Source organism: Bubalus bubalis, chromosome 12 (genome assembly GCF_019923935.1).
Source record: "Bubalus bubalis isolate 160015118507 breed Murrah chromosome 12, NDDB_SH_1, whole genome shotgun sequence".
NCBI lineage: Eukaryota > Metazoa > Chordata > Mammalia > Artiodactyla > Bovidae > Bubalus > Bubalus bubalis.
The window spans coordinates 47,536,996-47,557,730 of record NC_059168.1 but is presented as its reverse complement, the minus strand read 5'-3'; the positions used below and the strand labels follow the sequence as shown (position 1 = coordinate 47,557,730).

The window sequence follows — 20,735 nt, the reverse complement described above, 5'->3', positions numbered from 1 at the left end:
ACACCTGTTACTTTCTATTCTTTTTTTTTTTTTTTTTTTAATATATCCATTCTAGTGGCCGTGAGGTAGCATCTTATTGTGGTTTTGATTTGCATTTTCTTAATGACTAATGATGTTAGATATCTTTTCATATGCTTCTTGGCCATTTGTATTTCTTATTTGTATGTCTATTCAAATCCTTTGCCCATTTAAAAGTTTAGGTTTTCTTTTTGTTGTTGAATTTTAAGAGCTCTTTATATACTCTGGATAGTAGACTCTTCTCTGATGTATGATTTGCAACTCTTACCTCCCATACTGCTAGTTGTCTTTTCACTTAGTTAATAATGTCTTTTAATGCACAAAAGTTTCAAATTTTGATGAAGTCCAATATTTCTATTTTTCTTTTGGTCTTGTATTTGGAATCAATTGCTGAATACAAGATCATGAAGATTTACCCTGAAATTTTCTTCTAAGAGTTTTATAGTTTTAACTCTTATAATTCAGTTATTGATCCATTTTGAGTTCACGTTTATATACAGTGTGAGGTAGGGGTCTAACTTGATTTTTTTTGCAAGTGGATATCTAGTTGTTATGGTGTTATTTGTTGAAAAGACTATTCTTCCCCCATTGAATAATCTTAGTATGCTAGTTGAAAATCAATTGACCAAAGGTATGGGATTATTTCTAGACTCTCAGTTTTGTTGCATTGATGTATATATCTACCATTATGCCAGTAACACATCATTTTGATTACTGTAGTGTAATGGCCAATTTTATGTCAACTTGACCAGACCACAGATACCCAGATACTTGATTAAATGTTACTTCTGGGTGTGTCTGTGAAATTGTTTCTGGAAGAGAGTAGCTTGTGAATTAGTGGGCTGAGTAAAGTAGATGGTCCAACCTAGTGTGAGTGAGTAGCATCCAATGTGTCGAAAGGCTGAGTAGAAAAAAAGGTGGAGGGAAGTTGGATTTGCCCTCTTTCTGCTTGTCCATCTGTGCTGAACATTGATCTTTTCTTGCCCTTAACACTCCTGGTTCTCAGGCCTTTGGACTAGAACTGAAATCTACACCATTGGCCTTCTGGCTCTCAGACCTTTCTTTAAACAACAAAACCCAATACATGTAGTTGTGTAGTAAGTTTTAAAATGGAGACATGTGAGTTGCCCAGCACTGTTCTTTTTAAATATTTGGGACCCCTTATATTTCCACATGAATTTAAGAATCAGCCTTTCCCTTTCTGCCAAAAAAAAAAAAAAAAAATGCTGAAATTTTAATTGGATTTGCCTTGAATTTGTAGATTGCTTTGGGTAGAATTGCCATTTAAACAATATTACGTTTTCCATTCCATGAACACAGAACGTTTTTTCATTTATTAAGGTTTTCTTTATTTTCCTTTAGCATTTTATTTTTTATTTCAGTGTACAAGTACTTCACTTTTTTGGTTAAATTTATTCTTTGGTATTTTATTTTTTTAGATGCTATTGTAAGTTGAATTATTTTCTTCATTTCCTTTTTAGATTGCTCATTGTTGGTGTATAGAAACACGACTGATTTTTGTGTGTTGGTCTTGTACCCTACAACTTTGCTTAATGTTTATTAGCTGGAATAGTTTTTTTGTGTGGATTCTTGGAGATTTTCTACATATAGGATCATGCTGTATGAGAACAGAGATAGTTTTCCTTTTCAGTTTGGGTGTCTTTTATTTATTTTTCTTATCTAACTGTGCTGGTAAAACTACCAGTATAATATTGAATAGCAATGGATGAAAGCAGATAACCTTGTTTCATTTTTGATCTTAGGAGAAAGCTTTCAGACTTTCACCATTGAGTATAATGTTGGCTATGGTTTTGCCATATACGTGTTGATGAAGTTCCCATATATTGCTAGTTTTCTGAGTGTTCTTACCATGAAAGGGTATCAAATTTTGTCAAATGCTTTTTCGGTTTTCATTGAGATGATCATGTGGCTCTTTTTTCCTTTGTCCTATTAATGTGCTGTACTACATAGATTAATTTTCTTATGTTGAACCCTGCATTTCTAGGATAAATACCACTTGGTCATGATGTGTAATCTTTTTAATATGTAGTTGGGTTTGTTGTCATTTAGTCGCTAAGTCATGTCCTAGTCTTTTGCAGCCCCATGGACTATAGCCCGTCTGACCCCTCTGTCCGTGGAATTCTCCAGGCAAGAATACTGGAGTGGGTTGCCATTTCCTTCTCCAGGGGATCTTTCTGACCCAAGGATCAAAACTGTGTCTGCATTAGAAGGCGGATTCTTTACTGCTGAGCCAGCTGAGAAGCCTGGGTTTAGCTTGCTAAGATTTTGTCAAGAATTTCTGCATCTATGTTCGTAAAGGACATTTGTCTCTAGTGTGAGCTTTGTGCTAGTTCGACCACTGAGCTGCTTTGGCTTGTGAATGCTTTTAGAACTGAAGCCATTCCTGTGCTGTAGTCAATGCGGCAAAGGTATTAATGACTGTGAATCATCAAAGCTGAGCCACGTTTCCAGTTTTACTCTCCAGCCTCTGCAGGCTGTGCTGATCTAGAAAAGCTTTCTTGCCCTCATGCCTTCCATTCAGCAAACAAGTAGTTTTCTCAATCGTATGCTGGAAATGACATACAATTTCATTGTGGGGGATGATGATGTAGACTCCTGAGCTTTCTAGTCAAGAACTTTCAAGTTAAGGAGCTCGAGATGATGCGAAATACATCTGAAACAGCTCAGTGGTTATTGCCTCCTGATGAAGCAAAACTAGCGTGGATCCTCCTAGAAAGCCCTCATCATTCAGCCTAAATCTTTTCCCAGGGACTTCCCTGGTGGTCCAATGGCTAAGACTCCACACGCCCAATGCAGGGGACCTGGGTTCCATCCTTGGTCAAGGAACTAGATCCCACATGCCAAAATTAAAATATGGTGCCGCCAAATAAATAAAATGTATTTAAAAAAGAAAAACCTTTCCCAACCTCCAGACACAGCTTTAGATATAACTAACTATTCATAAATTCTTCCCTGATTGCCAGTTATTCCTTATCTGAATCTTAATCTTATCTCATACCGCAACATGTCAGCCTTTAAACTCTACAAGGTGTGGTTTAGGCTGGTGTTTCCCAACCATTTGTTATTCACCTTTCACTTTTATTTTCCCAGATTATGTCTTCCAGGGTTGCATTTTCTTTAAATTGACTTTTAAAAGAAAAGCTTGAGTAAATTTTTATATTTTTAAATTTTTCTTGGAATATAGTGGATTTATAATGCGGTGTTAGTTTCAGCTGTACTGAAAAGTGTATCAGTTATACATGTGTGTGTGCTCACTCAGTCATGTCCGACTCTTTGTGACCCTATGGACTGTAGCCCACCAGGCTCTGTTATCCATGGGATTCTCCAGGCAAGAATACTGGAGTGGGTTGCCATTTTCTCCTCCAGGGAATCTTCCTGACCCAGGGGTTGAACCCACATCTCTTGTGTCTCCTACATTGGCAGATGGATTCTTTACTACCAGTGCCAACTGGGAAGCCCATACATATATATCTACCCACTCTTTTTTAGATTCTTTTTCTATATAGGTCATTTCAAAGTATTGGGAAGAGTTCCCTGTGCAGTACAGTAGTTTCTTATTAGTATCTATTTATATATAGTACTGTGTATATGTCAATCCCAGTCTCCCAGTTTATCCCCCCTTGCTTTCCGCACTGGTAACCATAACATTGTTTTCTACATCTGTGACTCTATTTCTTAAATTTATTAAAAAAAATTCTACTAACAAGTGCCATAAATGGAAGATAACTGCTACATATACCATACAAACAAAAGCTGAAGTCAGCAGGGGAGGTTAACAGCCCTGGAGAGGGATGTAAAGACACACCAGCACTGAACGGAGCCTTTCTCCTTGCTGAGCAAAAGGAGAGGACGAGAACTAAACAGTGAACCACCTTCTCCCTGGGTCACTTAATGTAGTTTGAGGCTGTGTTCGTGCATCCTTTAAGGTAGCATTTGGAAGCAAGGGTGGGAAGAGCACTGGGTCGGGTCTCAGAGAACCTAGGTTGGAATCAATACTAGGATCTTCCACCCCATGAGGTCTTGATTTCCTCCTCTGATGAGTGGAGGTTGAGATACCAGCCTTGGGGATTTACCTGGTGGCCCACTGGTTAAGAATTCACCTTGCAATGCAGGAGACGTGTGTTTGATCCCTGGTCGGGAAATGAAGAACCCACATGCTGTGGGGCAATGCAGCTAAGCCTTTACACTAAAGCACTACAACATGAGAGACCATATGCAGCACAGAAAGATCCTGAATGACACAACTAAGACATGATGCAGTTAAATAAATAACTAAATATTTTAAAAGACATCAAATTGTACACTTTAAATATGTACATGTCAATTACAGCACAACAAAATTGTTCAAACATATTCAACTTATTAAAAAAAAAAACCAACCTTACATGTCTCACCGGTTTGTCTTTAGGGACAAAGGAAATCAGGGACTTGATTTTTAATTGTTTGTTCAATTGAACTCAGAGGCTAAGTCAGGCATTCTCAGAGGGAACAGAAACCTCTGGGAGGGGGCATGTCCTGTAGACATAAGATTGATTCAGTGTTTCGGGTAGGGAGAAGGAGCTACTGGCATTTGTGTGTGTTGTGCATGCGTGCTCAGTCATGTCTCATTGTGACCTTATGGACTATGGTTGGACAGGCTCCTCTGTCCATGGGATTCTCCAGGCAAGATTACTGGAGAGGGTTGCCATTCCCTTCTCTAGGGGATTTTCCTGACCCAAGGTTCGAACCTGTATCTCTTGAGTCTCCTGCATTGGCAGTTGGATCCTTTACCACTGTGCCACGTGGGAAGCCTACTGGTTTTAAGCAGTTGGGAACGAAGATGTTCTTCCCTGATAGCTCAGTTGGTAAAGAATCCACCCGCAATGCAGGAGACCCTGGTTCCATTCCTGGGTCGGGAAGATCCCCTGGAGAAGGGATAGGCTACCCACTCCAGTATTCTTGAGTTTCCCTTGTGGCTCAGCTGGTAAAGAATCTGCCTGCAATGAGGGAGATCTGGGTTAGATCCCTGGATCAGGAATATCCCCTGGAGAAGGGAAAGGCTACCCACTCCAGTATTCTGGCCTGGAGAATTCCATGGATATAGTCCATGGGGTCGCAAAGAGTCAGACAGGACTGAACAACTGTCATTCACCAAACAACAAAAAATGGATGCTCCCACAGCCTGCAAGACTCTCAAAGGTTCATCCAGATCTACTTCCAGGTGATCTACCTGCTCATCATGACCCCATCCCAGAAATGAGCTCTATTTTATACATCAGTAGAGGCTTCCTTCTCACTTTTCTTCTTTGTATTTCACCCTCTGCTTTATCTTAAGGCCTAGAACAATGACAATAATTCAATATTTTTTTCACCAAATAAATAGATAAATGCCTATTTTCTTATTGGGTTTTTACATTTTTTTTTTTATAAAATGGTAGAAGATATTTGTCTTTTAGGGTTATATCATTCAGGGCCAAATCAAGAGACAAACTGTACCACTAATTTGAACAGAGAAAATTAGATATAAAGAATTTTTAACTAATAAGAGGTGGTTAACAAGAATCCTCACTGGGTTCGATCCCTGGGTTGAGAAGATCCCCTGGAGGAGGGTATGGCAACCACTCCAGTATTCTTGCCTGGAGAATCCCCGTGTACAGAGGAGCCTGGTGGGCTACAGTCCATGGGGTCGCAAAGAGTTGGACACAACTGAGTGACTAAGCACAACTAAAAGAGGTATAAAAAAACGGAGGCAGGGACAGGCAAGCTTCTTGTGTATAGGGCCAGGTGGTAGATAGTTTAGGCTTTGTGGAGTAAGAGGCACAATCAAGGATATTACGTAGCTGCTTATAAAACAACACAGAAAACAAATTTCCACCATCTTTGTAATAAATGAGTACAAGCTTTGCTAATAAAGTTCTTTAATGAGAAGAATAGGATCCACTGCTTTGGGATAACATTCTGCTACTTTGGGGTTCAAATGTGAAAATTGTCCTTAAATGGAGGGGTGTGCAAATACAAGAGAGGGCTGGATTTAACCTGCAGGCTGAAGTTTGCCCACCCTTGATCCCTGAGGGAGGAAGAAGGTAGGAGGGACTGAAAAACGGAAGAGGGGCTCCTGTGACCCAGGTTCAGACCTCTGCAGAAAGAACATAAATGCCCCAGGCTACACAGTCTTTCAGGAACCAAGAAATATGTCAGGGTGCATGGGCTGCCCCTAGATCACACACACAAAGTCAGGGAGTTGCTACCACGAAAAACTGGCAAAGCTGGGAAAAGTCCCTCCAGCTCCATTTATGGTGTCCCTCCAGCGCCTTCTACTGGCAGAGACTAACAAGACAGCTGGCAAAGGAGACTTGTTTATAGGGTCAATTCTCAAAGAGCAAAGAAGATGCTTGGAGCTAAGAGGCAGTCATTTGATAACCGCACAAGAGATAGTAATAGAGAGTGTTGCACATATTTTTTTCCCAATTTGTTTCTTACCTTTAATAATATGTTTTTTTTGTTGTTGTTTCAAAGGTAAGGAGTTCCCTGGTGGTCCAGTGGCTAAGACTCCTTGCTCCCAATGCAGGGGGCCTGGATTTGATCCCTGATTTGGAACTAGATCCCACCTGCCACAACTAAGAGTTCTTGGATGCAACAAAAGATGCCGCACGCCACAACAAAGATCAGAGATCCCAAGTGGTGCAACTAAGACCAGGTGCAGCCAAATGTCGACTTAAAAAATGCAGTGTCAGAGTTGCAGGTTAAGTTCTACTTGGGGCAAAAAGAGGATTGCAGCCCAGGAGACAGCATCTCGGATAGCTCCAAAGAGGCAGGAGGAAAAGGGGAGTATATATATGATTTTTGCTGAAGGGGGAATACATGTAATCAAGCACATATTTTCCCAGAATGTTTCTACTAGTCTCATGAAGCTTTTGCTAGTCAAGAGAAACAGTCATCACCATGAAGGATTTAAGTACTTTTCTAGATATGGGACGGAAAAGCATCTGCCCACAATGCGGGAGGACCTGGGTTCGATCCCTGGGTTGGGAAGATCCCCTGGAGAAGGAAATGGCAACCCACTCCAGTATTCTTGCCTAGAAAATTCCATGGATGGAGGAGCCTGGTGGGCTACAGTCCTTGGGGTCACAAAGGGTCAGACACGACTGAGCAACATCACGACTTCATGACCACTAGATATGGGAAGATGCAAGAATTAGGCTTATCAGTTCGGCTCCTGATAATATCTAACTATCTGAAGACCTATCCTGCTAGTTTCCCCATCCCCACACCAGCACAGAGTGCCTCATTTATGCTATCCTCCCTGAACTCCTTTCAGAGCGTGTTAAAGGTCAGCAGCTGCAGCAAAACAGGATTTACTCCTTATAGAGGTAGATGGCAAGTGCCCATGGCAAGTGCCAATTTGTAGTTAACACAAATAAATAAAAATTAAAAAAAAATATTGATCTGTTAAAAACAACAACAAACCAGTGACCCAAATGATAGTCTTTCACGCTCAAGGAAATGGAGTCAGAAGAAACTCTGGTAAGAGGATTCATTTTTACGTCCTTCTCTGGAAGAAAATGGTATTTGGATTCTTTTTTACTTTTAATGATAGACTAGGATTAGTTAGTTCTAGCACCCTGATCACTAAAGAATAAATATTTTGATTAGAAACTAAAAGTTGATATAAGGAGTAAATCCTTCAGCATTGATTTCTTAAAATCTATATTCTTAACATAGTGTACCAGTCTTTCAAAAGTTTATTCCAACCCATTTCTTCTTTTGTACTCTAAAACATCTTCATTATGTTGTTTGATGAGATAGATTCACAAGAAAACAGAGATGCCCAAGGTCGATCCAACTTTCAGCCAATCAGGTCTGCCATGTGGATACTCCCGGATGTAGACCTTGCTGACTCAGGTGCCTGGCTGGGTCTCAGCTTTGAGAAAGGGACACAGCAACATGGATGGTATCATCTTGCTGGCTTACATCTATATCTTGAAACCAACTGGGTTTTATATCTGATATATTTGAACAGAGTCAGAGGTGGGGATTTAATTTTATATTCTTTGAAGTGTTGTTGCAGGAATGGGACTCCTTCTAGGGCCTGAGGTTGGGCTCTTGAATAACACTCAGAAATGAATTGTCTGAGCTGACAAAGCAAGAGACTTTACTGGGAAGGGGCACCTGGTTGGTGAGCAGGAAGGTCAGGAAACCCAGGAGGACTGCTCTGCCACATGGTTCACAGTCTCGGGTTTCTGTGGTGATGGGATGAGTTTCTGAATTGTCTCTGGCCAATCGCTTCCTCAGGGTCCTTCCTTGTAGTATGTTGTTCACTCAGTCAAGATGGAATCCAGAGAGAAGGATCCTCTGGAGGGAGGATGGTGAAATATATGGACTGGAGTCTCCTCTGTCCTCTGACCTTTCCCGACCTTCCGGTTGGTGGTAGCTTGTTAGTTCCAGGTTTCTTACTGGGACCTCCTGTTATAAAATAGCTCACGTAAGTGACTACTATCTTGCCTGACCAGGGATGGCTGTTTCAGTTAGTGTCTCCCCTAACAGTATGGCCAATGAATTGCTTCAATACCATGTAATCCAGTCTTTCCAATGGATCCAAATCATTTAATATCTGAGGCCCAAATCCCGTGCATCAGTAACAACCGCCAAGGATAGCTTCATCCCACAAGTCCCACTCTTGGGCGCTGTGTTTGCCAGGATGCTTCTTCTCTCTACTGGACCTTCTCCTCTCCTTCCTGGTGTCCCAGTCGTGGGTGCTCTTCTTTCTGTGTTTGGACTTCTCTGTGCTGCCTGGCTCCACCTTGGCCTTCCTCCTATTCTCTTTGTAGGAATCTCCATCCTCGTGGTTCTTCCTCTTCCACTCTGCCTGCTCCTTGCCACCATGTCCTCCTCCTTCCTTTTCCCTGGATCTTCTCTTCCAGCCTCTGTCTTGATCTCTATCTTGATGGATGCTGGTGAGGTACTCTGGGATGCAGCTAGCCTCATCTTTGTGTTGTGTGGCGTGGGGACCAGTGGTCATTCCTTGCACAGGAGGCCTTGGAAACCACCAGTTATTGAAGAAATGGTCGTGTTTTTTCTGACAGTGACTAACAGGTTCCAGTCTTTGTCTCAAGTGATGACTACTGGACAGTGGGGACAAGTGGCTTTCCACTGTTTTCGGCCTTTTGTAGGAACCACAGGACTTGTGGGGCTGCCTGAAAGGGAAGCCCTGCTCCAGAACTGGAGGTCTGGGTGCTGTGTGGTCACTTTCTTTGTATGCAGAGTCTTCTGTCCCCTTTCTAAAGCAAACCTCTGGCTTTAATCCTCTGGCTCTCTGCTTTCTGATGTAATCCTGAAGTTCATGTTGAAAAGAGTCACAGGTCTTAGAATTTTCCATTATACTGACTATGGATGAATCTCTGCCAAGGAAGATGAAGAAAAACTTTCTGTTAATTGTTTTGCTATAAATGTATGCTTTTTCTTTGAAAAGATCAGGTTGTCAAATTTCTAGTGGAGATTATATTATTATAATCATGTACTATGAATACCATGTAGCTATTGGTTTTGAAAATATATGTATATTGAAAATATTTATTTTGTATATATATTTTGAAAATATTGATTTAAAAAATATATGTAGCTGTCAATACCATGTAGCTCTTGATTTCCAGACAAACACCCCAATCAAAAAATGGACAGAAGACCTTAATGGACATTTCTCCAAAGAAGACATCACACTGGTCAGAATGACCATCATTAAAAGTTTATGGATAACAAATGCTGGCGAGGATGTGAAGAAAAGGAAATCCTCTGACACTGTTGTTGAGAGTGTAGTTGATGCAGCCACTAGGCAATGCAGTATGGAGGATCCTCAGAAAACTAAAAGTAGAATTACCATATGATCCTGCAATCCCACTCCTGGTCATATACTGGACAAAACCGTCATTCAAAAAGATGCAGGCATCCCTATGTTCATAGCAGCACTATTTGCAATAGCCAAGACATGGAAACAACTTAACTGTCCATCAGCAGATGAGTGGAAAAAGAAGCTGTCTACATATACACAACGAAACACTGCTCATCCATTAAAAAGAACAAAATAATGCCATTTGCAGCAATATGGATGCAGCTAGAAATTATCATAGTAAGTGAAGTAAGTCATGAAAGAGAAAGACAAATACTGTATGATATCACTTATATGTGAAACCTAAAATATGGCACCAATGAACCTAGGTACAAAACAGAAATGGACCTATAGACATAGAGATCAGACTTGTGGCTGCCAAGGCGAGATGGGGAGGGAGAGGGATGGACTGGGAGTTTGGGGTTGGTAGATGCAAACTATTACATTTAGAATGAATAAACAACAAACTCCTACTGTACAGTGTGAGGAACTATATCCAGTCTCCTGGGATAAACCATAATGGCAACGAATATTAAAAAATGAAATGTATATATGTGTAAAGCTGAGTCACTTTGCTGTATAGCAGAGACTGTCACAACATTGGAAATCACTTATACATCAATAAAAACATGTGTGGTTTTGACATAGACTGAGAATCATAAAATATAATGGACTAAGAAAATGTGTCCTAAAACACTGTAAATTTGAGGATCTGGGAATATATCATTAAAAAGATTATTTATTTACTTTTGGCTGTGCTGGGTCTTTGTTGCTGTCTGGGCTTTCTCTAGTTGCAGTGAGCAGGGGCTACTATTCGTTGTGGTGCTTGGGCTTCTCACTGCAGTGGCTTCTCTTGTGGAGCGAGGGCTCTCAGGTGCTCGAGCTTTAGTAATGGAGGCACTTGGGCTCAGTATTTGCAGCTCCCGGGCTCTAGAGCACAGGCTCAGTAGTTGTGGTACACAGGCTTAGTTGCGCTGAGGCATGTGGAACCTTCCCAGACCAGGGATTGAACCCGTATCTCCTGCATTGACAAGTGGATTCTTTACCACTGAGCCACCAGGGAAGCCCTGGGAATATATCATTAATGTCTAAAATTTATCAGTGGTTATCACTAGGTTCAGGGATTACAGATGATTTCAGTTTTACTTACTTGTACTTTGTGTTTTTTGCCATAAATAACACTACTTGTATAATAAAAAAAAGAAAGTCAAGTCATTTTAAGAAAGCAGAGAGAACATCAGGCAAACAAATTATTCATAAATTCTACAAAAACAGAACTGGCTAGTCCTTGTATTATGTGCCAAGAAAGAGATAAAAGAGATCTTCAAATATGTTCTCACACATATGCACACACACACACACACACAGACACGTGTGTGTTTTAATCTCATAGGTGGGGTAAAAGAACAGAGAAAGATTCTACTTATTGTGATAAAGTCTAGACCTGTTCTTCTTCTTCTTTTTTTTTTTTTTTAACAAATGAGAAACTGAGTTAGAGTTTAAATAACTTACTTAAGGTCACACAGCCAGAAAGTGGAAGAGCCAAAAATTGAACCAAGGCAGAGGATCCAGAGCCTGCTCACTTAACTACTCCAATATTGGTACCAACCTTCTAGGTGTTATGAGGACTAGAAGAATGATGGGTGCAGAGACACTGGTCAGTGCCCATCAGCTATTAATATTTTCATTAGGAAGCTGGAATGGTGGCTAGCAGCATTTAATGTGTTACTGGTGGTCTATTCTGAGAACTTTGTCTCTATTTTATGTTAGTGTTTTGTTTTTCTAGTTAATTAAAATAAACACCTATTTGTGCTAAAAGTTAAAAAAAAAAAAAGTCACAGCAGCAATATACACTGTAAAATCAAATAGTGGCTCTTGGGCTTCCTAGGTGGTTCAGTGGTAAAGAATCGATCCCTGATCTGGGAAGACCCCACGTGCCTCAGGGCAACAAAGGGCAACTAAACCTGTGTGCCACAACCACTAAACTGGAGCTCTAGAGCCTGTGCTCTGCACCAAGAGAAGTCACTGCAATGAGATGCCAGTGCACCTCAACGAAGAGTAGCCCCCACTTACGCAAGCAGAGAAAGCCCGAGCACAGCAGTGAAGACTCCTGGCAGCCATAAATAAAAATAAATAAAATTCCTTAAAAAAAAAAAAACAACAAACCTGAGCTGATTTCTCTCTCTAGAGGTAACTACTGGCCATATTACTATTTTGGGGTGCCCATGGACTGAGGCTCGCCAGACTCCTCTGTCCATGAGATTTCCCAGGCAATAATACTGGAGTGGGTTGCTATTTTCTTCTCCAGGAGATCTTCTCAACCCAGGGACTGAACCTGGGTCTCCCACATGCAGGCAGATTCTTCACTGTCTGAGCCACCAGGAATGCTCTATATTACTGTGTTCCTGAGGACTAAAACTCTGATCAAACAGGCAGGAGGTCAGACTGTGCATTCTGGTTTGCAACTCAGCTTTTCTTCCCAAACAATGTATTCAGACTTATTTTCTACTTCAGTGCACAAAGTTTATACCTTATCTTTATGGGAGCTTCTTGGTGTGACAGAACAGGCATGGACCATGATTCTTTAAAAAAACAAACAGGGATTTCCCTGGTAGTCCAGTGGTTAAGAACCTGCCTTCCAATGCAGGTTTGATTCCTGGTGGTGGAACTACAATCCCACATGCCAAGCAGCAACTAAGCCCACACCCTACAACTAGAGAGCTCTCCAGCAGCAACTAGAGAGAAGCCCGTGTAAAGCAAGACCCAGCATGGCTAAAAAAAAAATTATATATGTAATTCACTTAAAAAAATCAGATCCCTGAAAATTTAGGTCCTCCTAATTTTTAGCTATGGTCAACAAAGCAGCAGTATTTTGCAGACACTGCCTGAGCGACCTGGGTCTGCGGGGCTCTGTAGTGCTTCCAAGTGCACCAGTGGTAAAGAACCTGCCTTCCCATACAGGAGATGTAAGAGACTGCAGGTTCAGTCCCTTTGCGAGGAAGATCCCCTGGAGAAGGGCATGGCAACCCACTCCCGTATTCTTGCCTAAAGAATCCCATGGACAGAGGAGCCTGGCAGGCTACCGTCCATAGGGTCGCACAGAGTCGGACATGACTGAGCAGCTAGGCAGCAACAGCAGCAGTAGGGTGCTGGCCCAGAGGTGGGCTGCCAGGCTAAGGCCCTCCTCCTCGGGAAGGATCTGCTCCTGAAACATTCTTGGTCAGGAAGAAAACTTCCTCCCCTAAATAGAACCTGAGAGGGGTTTGAATTTGTAGGAGAGGGGTTCAGTTTTTTTTTTTGTGTGGGGGATTCAAACTGATTCTGGATTTTGGTGAGGTGATTTCAGAGAGGCATCCAGTCATTTCCTCATTGTGGAAGGATGAAAGTGAGAGTGTTGGTCACTCAGTCATTTCCAACTCTGCAATACCAGGGACTGTAGCCCTCCAGGCTCCTCTGTTTATGAAATTCTCCAGGCAAGAATACTGGAGTGGGTTGCCATGCCCTTCTCCAGGGGATCTTCCCAACCCAGAAATTGAACCGAGATCTCTTGCATTGTAGGAAATTGTAGAAACCCAAGTCGCCTGCATTCTTTACTGCCCGAGCCACAAGGAGGGTGGAATGCAAAATCCCTGAAAGGACTCACCCCACCACACACACACCCCTAGGGCACAGGTGGGATCTGAGAGCCTTTAGGCAGGTTACAACTCCGGGCAGGTGTGGATCTGGAGTCAGGCTGCCACTTATTCATGCTGTTGACTTATGTGAATAGTGAAGGACAAGGAAGCCTGGCGGGCTGCAGTCTATGGGATCACAAAACTTAGACTTAGCGACTAAACCATCACCACCACACCTTCTAAATATGCAACATAAACAGCCTTAACAAGCACTGGTAAGAGAGGGGTGTGGTCCAGACCTGTCCACTGGGAGGTGGGTGGGAGGGGACAGGGCTGGGGAAAGCAGGCCCTGCTTACATGGGGCTTGGATATAGTCATACACAGAAAACGTGTGCACTGTGAGATCTGCCAAGCCTGGCCTATTTTACCTACTACACACCCCTGAAAGCTACCTAGAGTCCTTCTTCCTGGCTACCACCTACCCAGTCTAACCCCGGTCTCTTCACCAGTGCCACGTATCAGCACCCATCCCTTTTCACCCACCCCTGAATCCTTCTCCAGGAAAAAGCAGCCAGAGAAATCTTTTTAAAGTCAATCTGATTACAGCCGGCACTCCTTGCTGTGCTCCATATCTACGAACGTGAAATCACCAATACCAGAGCCAGACTGTATTCATAGCCTGAGTCACATTCATTATACAAGAGCCCTGAGCATGGGGGCAGGGGCATCCTGGGACCAATTCCCACAGACCAAAGGACAACTGGATGTCTCCTCCAGCCAAGGCCCTTTGTTTCTTACTGCTCTAAAATTGTCCTTTGTCCCATAGCTCAGCTGGTAAAGAACCTGCCTGCCAATGCAGGAGATGCGAGAGACATGGTTGGATCCCTGGGTCAGGAAGGTCCCCTGGAGAAGGAAGTGGCAACCCGCTCCAGAATTCTTGCCTGGAAAACTCCACGGACAGAGGAGCCTGGTGGGCTACAGTCCATGGGGTCACAAAGAGTCACTCAGGACTGACCGAGCGAGCATGTGCGCGCGCGCACAACACACAAACGTCCCCAGGCCACCCACGTCTGACTTCTACCTACTCCTCAGTCTCAAGTACCAGCTGCAACTGCTGCCTGCCTTTCCCTTTCTGCACCCCACCCCCACAGCCTTTATAGAATCCGTGCTCCCTCTGGTCCCTCCCCCAAGCCCCCATCAGCTTCTCCCTTTCTTCATGGTCTGCTAGGTTATCCCTTTCCAGCCTACTTCTCCGCCTCATCTCTGGTCCTCTGGCTTTGTTTTTAGTTGGGATGCTCTATATTAAGATAAACTTGGCTACACCATAGAGTAGGAAGTAAAATTTGTTAAATAAATAATAATAATACCACATCTGGTTAAAACCAAGCCCTCGAAGACATTTCCTTCTGCTCAGAGCTCACATCATTTCCTCTCCCCTCCCATTGCTCTCACCCTTGGAGTTGGAGATTCCAGTCCATTTTTCTCCCAGGGAACTTGTAGGGAGTTTGGGGAGCTCGAACTGCCTGCAAGCTCTCCATCTCCCTCCACTCCTGTCCTTTCTTCCATGGTTCAGACCAGAACCCTAGGAGACACTCGTTGCTCCCTACCTCACCGGGCAGCACCATCACAAGTCCTGTTTGCTCTGCAGGATTGGGGACTTCCCTGGTAGTTCAGTGGTTAAGGCTCCCCTGCTTCTAATGCTGGGGGCCTGGGTTCGATCCCTTTTCAGGGAACTAAGATCACACATGCCTGAGGTGCCCCTTGGAGCCACACACACACAAAAAGCATCCAGGATGGGAGCATTTCTTTGCATGGAAGCTGCTCCTGCAGGGGGCAGGACCACATTTCTGCTGTATCACAGCTTTGTTGTTGTCTTAAACAATAGTCTTTATGTTTACACAAAGCAGTACAAAATGAGGCGTTTTCTCAAAGGGTGACTTGGAGGTAGGAAATCCATCCTGAGCGTCAAAGTGTTAGTTGCTAAGTCATGCCTGACTCTTTGTGACCCTATGGATTGTAGCCTACCAGGTTCCTCTGTCCATGGGATTTTCCAGGCAAGAATACTAGAGTGGTTTACCATTTCCTTCTCCTCACTGTCCCTTCTTAATTGGCTTTCTAGCTTCTGCTTGATGAGTCTGTTTCCAAACCAGCAGCCAGAATAATTATCTTCATCTGAACTTTTTATTTTTTAAATTATGAAAATATGATTGCTATATCCTTCTACTTCTCAGTATATTCATTATATTAATTTTTGAGAGTTTGATATTGAAACTCCAACTAAAAACCTTATCTGCTTAAAAAAACAATTGTAATATAGTGGAACTATATGTAACCTTGTTCTGTATTTTCTAAGGCTCCTGCAAATGTGTTATCTTGCAGAATACTTGCAAAATAATTTTTTGAATGTATGTAATCCTGGTCAAACCTGGTCAAACTCCTTTGCTCAAAATCCCTTGGGTATGCTTCTTTCCTAAGAAGAAAGCCCAAACCCCCAAGGGTGCCTACAAAGCCCAGCCACTAATGGTTGTCTCACTTATCTGAAGTTTCTGGTTTCTCTCGGATAACCCTCCCCTTGTTCCTCCTTTCTAGCCTTCCTTCTCCCTGCCTGAGGGGATGCGTGGGCACCCTCTAGCTCAAGCTCTTAGGCTATGGATCCCAGGAGAAGACTCTCCTTTTCTGGATGCTGCATCTGACATACATTTTTAAACTGAAAAAATGGTCTATTTTTCATCTTAACCACCCTCTGATAGAAATCCCTCACCAAGGGAATTCCCTGGCCGTCCAGTAGTTAAGCTTAAGTGCTCCCACTGTGGGGGGTGCTGGTTGGATCCCTGGTTCGGGAACCAAGATCCCACATACAGTGCAGAGTGGCCAAAAAATTAAAAAAAAAAAAACACAAAAAACTTTTTTAAATTAAAAAGGGTTTCCCTGGTGGCACAGTGGATGAGAATCTGCTTGCCAATGCAGGGGATAGAGCTCCATCCCTGGTCCAGGAAAATTTTGCATACCATGGAGCAGCTAAGGCCGAAAGCCACAACCACTGAGCCCTAGAGTCTGTTGGAGAGAAGTCCCCAAAACGAGAAGCCCATGAACTGCAAGAAGAGTAGCCCCTCCTCACCGCAACTAAAGAAAGCCTGGGCAAAGTAACGAAGACCCAGTGTAGCTAACAACAACAACAAAAATTGGAAAAGAAAAAGAAATACTTCAGCAAGCAGAGATTCCTTATTCGCTGCTGTCTTATATCGAATTGTGCTGACCTAAAAGACTCTGATGCTGGGAGGGATTGGGGGCAGGAGGAGAAGGGAATGACAGAGGATGAGATGGCTGGATGGCATCACCGACTCGATGGACATGAGTTTGGGTAAACTCCAGGAGCTAGTGATGGACAGGGAGGCCTGGCATGCTGCAATTCATGGGGTTACAAAGAGTCGGACACGACTGAGTGACTGAACTGAACTGAAGCGTGTGCATGCTCAGTCGTGTCCAACTTTGAATTTTGTGACCACATAGACTGTTACCCACCAGGCTCCCCTATCTGTGGACTCTCCCAGGCAAGAATACTGGAGCAGGTTGCCATTTTCTCCTCCACGGGCTCTTTCTGACCCAGTGACTGAAGCCAAGTCTTTTGTCTTTCCTGCACTGGCAGGTAAATTCTTTACCACCACGCCACCTGGGCCAAGGTAGATGCCTAATCACATACTTGCTGAATGAATATGGGAGTGAAGAAGGGCCTTGACCTCTCTCCACACTTCGCCCCCACAAGTCCAGGTGCCCTGAGAAGCCCAGATCCAAGGAGTCTTACCTGCCTCAGCCGTGCTTCCCACCCAGCATCCTCCCATTGGCCCCTCAAGCCACCACCTCACCCAGCTAGCACGCCCACAGCCATCAAACACGAGTGCAAAAAAAAAAAAAAAAAGGCAACACATTTGGCTCACCTTTTACCTGGAATCACCACCATGCATGCACTAGTTTACTGAGAGAAATTTTCACAGGTGGAACCCTTATTTCTTGAGCCTACAAGACTTTAGGGTCATGTAAGTAGAAGACCTGTGGGCCTACGGAGAGCAGAGTTTCTCCTGCCTAGTACCTCCAAGGAAAGAAGGAAGGGAGGGAGACAGGGAGGCAGGAAGGGATCACTAGTCAGGGATAGGTTTTACTCAGCTCCAGGAGAAGAATCTCAACTTCTTTGCAGCTCAAACATCTCTGCCAGATCCCCTGGAAGCAGGGAAGCTGGGAAGCAGGAAGCCACACCTCTTTGGGGATTTCAGGTTTTAGAATCTCACCATCTCACAGCTCCAGGCTATCAGGAGAAATAAATCCAGTCATAGAATTTTAGGTGATTTAGGAACACTTAGGGCTTCCCTTGTGGCTCAACTGGTAAAGAATCTGCCTGCAATGAGGGAGACCTGGGTTTGATCCCTGGTTTGGGAGTATCCTCTGGAGAAGGGAAAGGCTACCCGCTCCAGTATTCTGGCCTGAAGAATACCATGGACTGTATAGTCCCTGGGATCACAAAGAGTTGGACAGGACTGAACGACTTTCACTTTTTCTTTCTTTCAGGAACACTTAAGCTCATCGCCTTGGGACACAGTCTCAAATCTAAACCTTATTATTCTATTCTGTTTGAAGAGTTTAGTTTGAAATATTTTAAAAATAAAGCAAGCCATTCTCAAATCATAAAATATAGCACACAAGCAGAAATGTGCACCATCAAAAACCTACAGCATGATGATTTATTACCAAGGAAAAGTTTATTAAACTACAGTTTCAGTTGGTAAATAAAGCACTGCCATGCCCTGGCTCCTTTCTTAATCTTAACTCCCCAACTGTGATTTTTATGGTCATCCCATCCTTGCTCTTTATCACTCAAGTATAAATCTCAACTTATGATAGTTTTACCTTTTTCTTGGTTATAACTAAATGAAATCATATCACATACAGTTCTTTTGTTCTGAATTTCACCACAGTGCATTCATTTTCATAGTGGTATGGAATTCCAATCTATGAAAAAAATGTACATACATACATACACAACCACAGTTCATTTATCCATTCATGGGCATCATGAGGGTTTCCAGTCCAGGGCCATTTTTAAACAACACTGCCATGTATACTTTTACATACATCTCCAGATATACTTCAGCCTGCATTCCTATAGGCTGTATACCCCGTAGAGGAAGATCTACAATTGCAGTCTACACGCTGTGGCACATTTAGTTTGATCAGACACAGTCCCGCACTGTGGGACACTGTTTTTTATCAGACACTGTTTTTCAAGTGGTTCTATCAAGAGGTTAAATCCTCCCAGAATCATTTGAGTGCCTCACATTCTTTCTAATATTTGGAACTGTCCAGCTTTAAATTCTGTATTTAATTGAAACGATTAGAATCAACAGTATTTCCATGTTCACAATGATACTGAGCACCTTTCCTAATATCTATTGACCCGTTGGATTTTCTCGCGTTCTCAAGTGAGTTCTTAGTTGGGTCTGTGTGTATGAGATCTCCTACTCTGTGCCTAGCATCTTCATTCTCTTGGCAGTATCTTTTGATGGACAGAAGTTCTTAATTTTAATGTTGTTAGAGTTAATAATTAAACAGTACTTTTTTGTGTCATATTTAAGATGTAATTTCCTAATCTTAGATCAGAGTTTCTCTACCTCAGCACTACTGACATTTCAGTTTAGGTAACTTTTTGATGTAGAGGTTGTCCTGTGCATTATACAACGTTGGACAGCATCCCTGTTCTTTACCAGCTAGATGACAATTGCAACATCTACCTCAAGTTTTTCAAATTAATTAGTTTTTGGCTATCTGAATTGCAGCACACGGATCTTCATTGGGTGTTTGTTGTGATCTTTAAGCTTGGGATCTTTAAGCTTGGCTCGAGTACACTGCTGTTTCCCTGGTGGCTCAGTGGTAAAGAACCTGCCTGCCAATGCAGAAGATGCAAGAGATACAAAATATGTTGGGAAGATCCCCTGGAGTAGGAAATGGCAACCCACTCCAGCACTATTGCCTGGAAAATTCCATGGATAGAGGAGCCTGGCAGGTTACAGAGCATGGAGTTGCAAAAAGTTGGACACAACTGAGCACACACAGCAAATCAAATCCCAGACACAGAGTTTTGGTAAGGTAAAGATAGCTTTATTGCTTTGATGGGCAAAGGGAGATACATCAGGATTATGCTTTGAAAAATTATGTGCCAGAGAACTTGAAGGTTTTTATAACAGCAGGTCAAAGCTGGGGTCTCTGAGAAGAATAGGGTGTGAGCAGGGCTTGTACTCCCTTAATCTCATCTCAAGTGGGTGGTTTCCCAATCTTGATGTGTTTCTGTGGTTCCTTTAATCTTGCCTTAGGTGTTTTTTTGGCTGCTCCTCCCTTGATTATGGGTTTCCCTGACTGAAATCAGATTGATTATATTCTTTGCAGCCAAAAATGGAGAAGCTCTATACAGTTAACAAAAACAAGACCAGGAGCTGACTGTGGCTCAAATCATGAATTCCTTATTGCCAAATTCAGACTGAAATTGAAGAAAGTAGGGAAAACCACTAGACCATTCAGGTATGACCTAAATCAAATCCCTTATGATTATACAGTGGAAGTGAGAAATAGATTTAAGGGACTAGATCTGATAGATAGAGTGCCTGATGAACTATGGACGGAGGCTCGAGACATTGTACAGGAGACAGGGATCAAGACCATCCCCATGGAAAAGAAATGCAAAAAAGCAAAATGGCTATCTGGGGAGGCCTTACAAATAGCTGTGAAAAGAAGACAAGCAAAAAGCAAAGGAGAAAAGGAAAGATATAAGCATCTGAATGCAGAGTTCCAAAGAATAGCAAGGAGAGATAAGAAAGCCTTCCTCAGCAATCAATGCAAAGAAATAGAGGAAAACATCAGAATAGGAAAGACTAGATATCTCTTCAAGAAAATTAGAGATACCAAGGGAACACTCCATGCAAAGATGGGCTCAATAAAGGACAGAAATGGTATGGAGCTAACAGAAGCAGAAGATATTAAGAAGAGGTGGCAAGAATACACAGAAGAACTGTACAAAAAAGATCTTCACGACCCAGATAATCACGATGGTGTGATCACTGACCTAGAGCCAGACATCCTGGAATGTGAAGTCAAGTGGGCCTTAGAAAGCATTGATATGAACAAAGATAGTGGAGGTGATGGAATTCCAGTTGAGTTTTTTCAAATCCTGAAAGATG

At 42.6% G+C, this 20,735-nt stretch overlaps 1 protein-coding gene across 1 annotated transcript; it reads right to left on the bottom strand.

Moving 5' to 3' along the window:
- Positions 1-8,650: 8,650 nt before the first annotated feature.
- On the bottom strand, positions 8,651-18,107 carry LOC123328750 (zinc finger matrin-type protein 1). Its single transcript, XM_044926697.2, has 2 exons — positions 17,451-18,107; positions 8,651-9,416 (listed from the first exon to the last, which is right to left on the bottom strand). The coding sequence occupies exons 1-2, from the start codon at positions 17,471-17,473 to the stop codon at positions 8,651-8,653; spliced, it is 789 nt and encodes a 262-aa protein (XP_044782632.2). The 5' UTR covers positions 17,474-18,107.
- Positions 18,108-20,735: the final 2,628 nt, after the last annotated feature.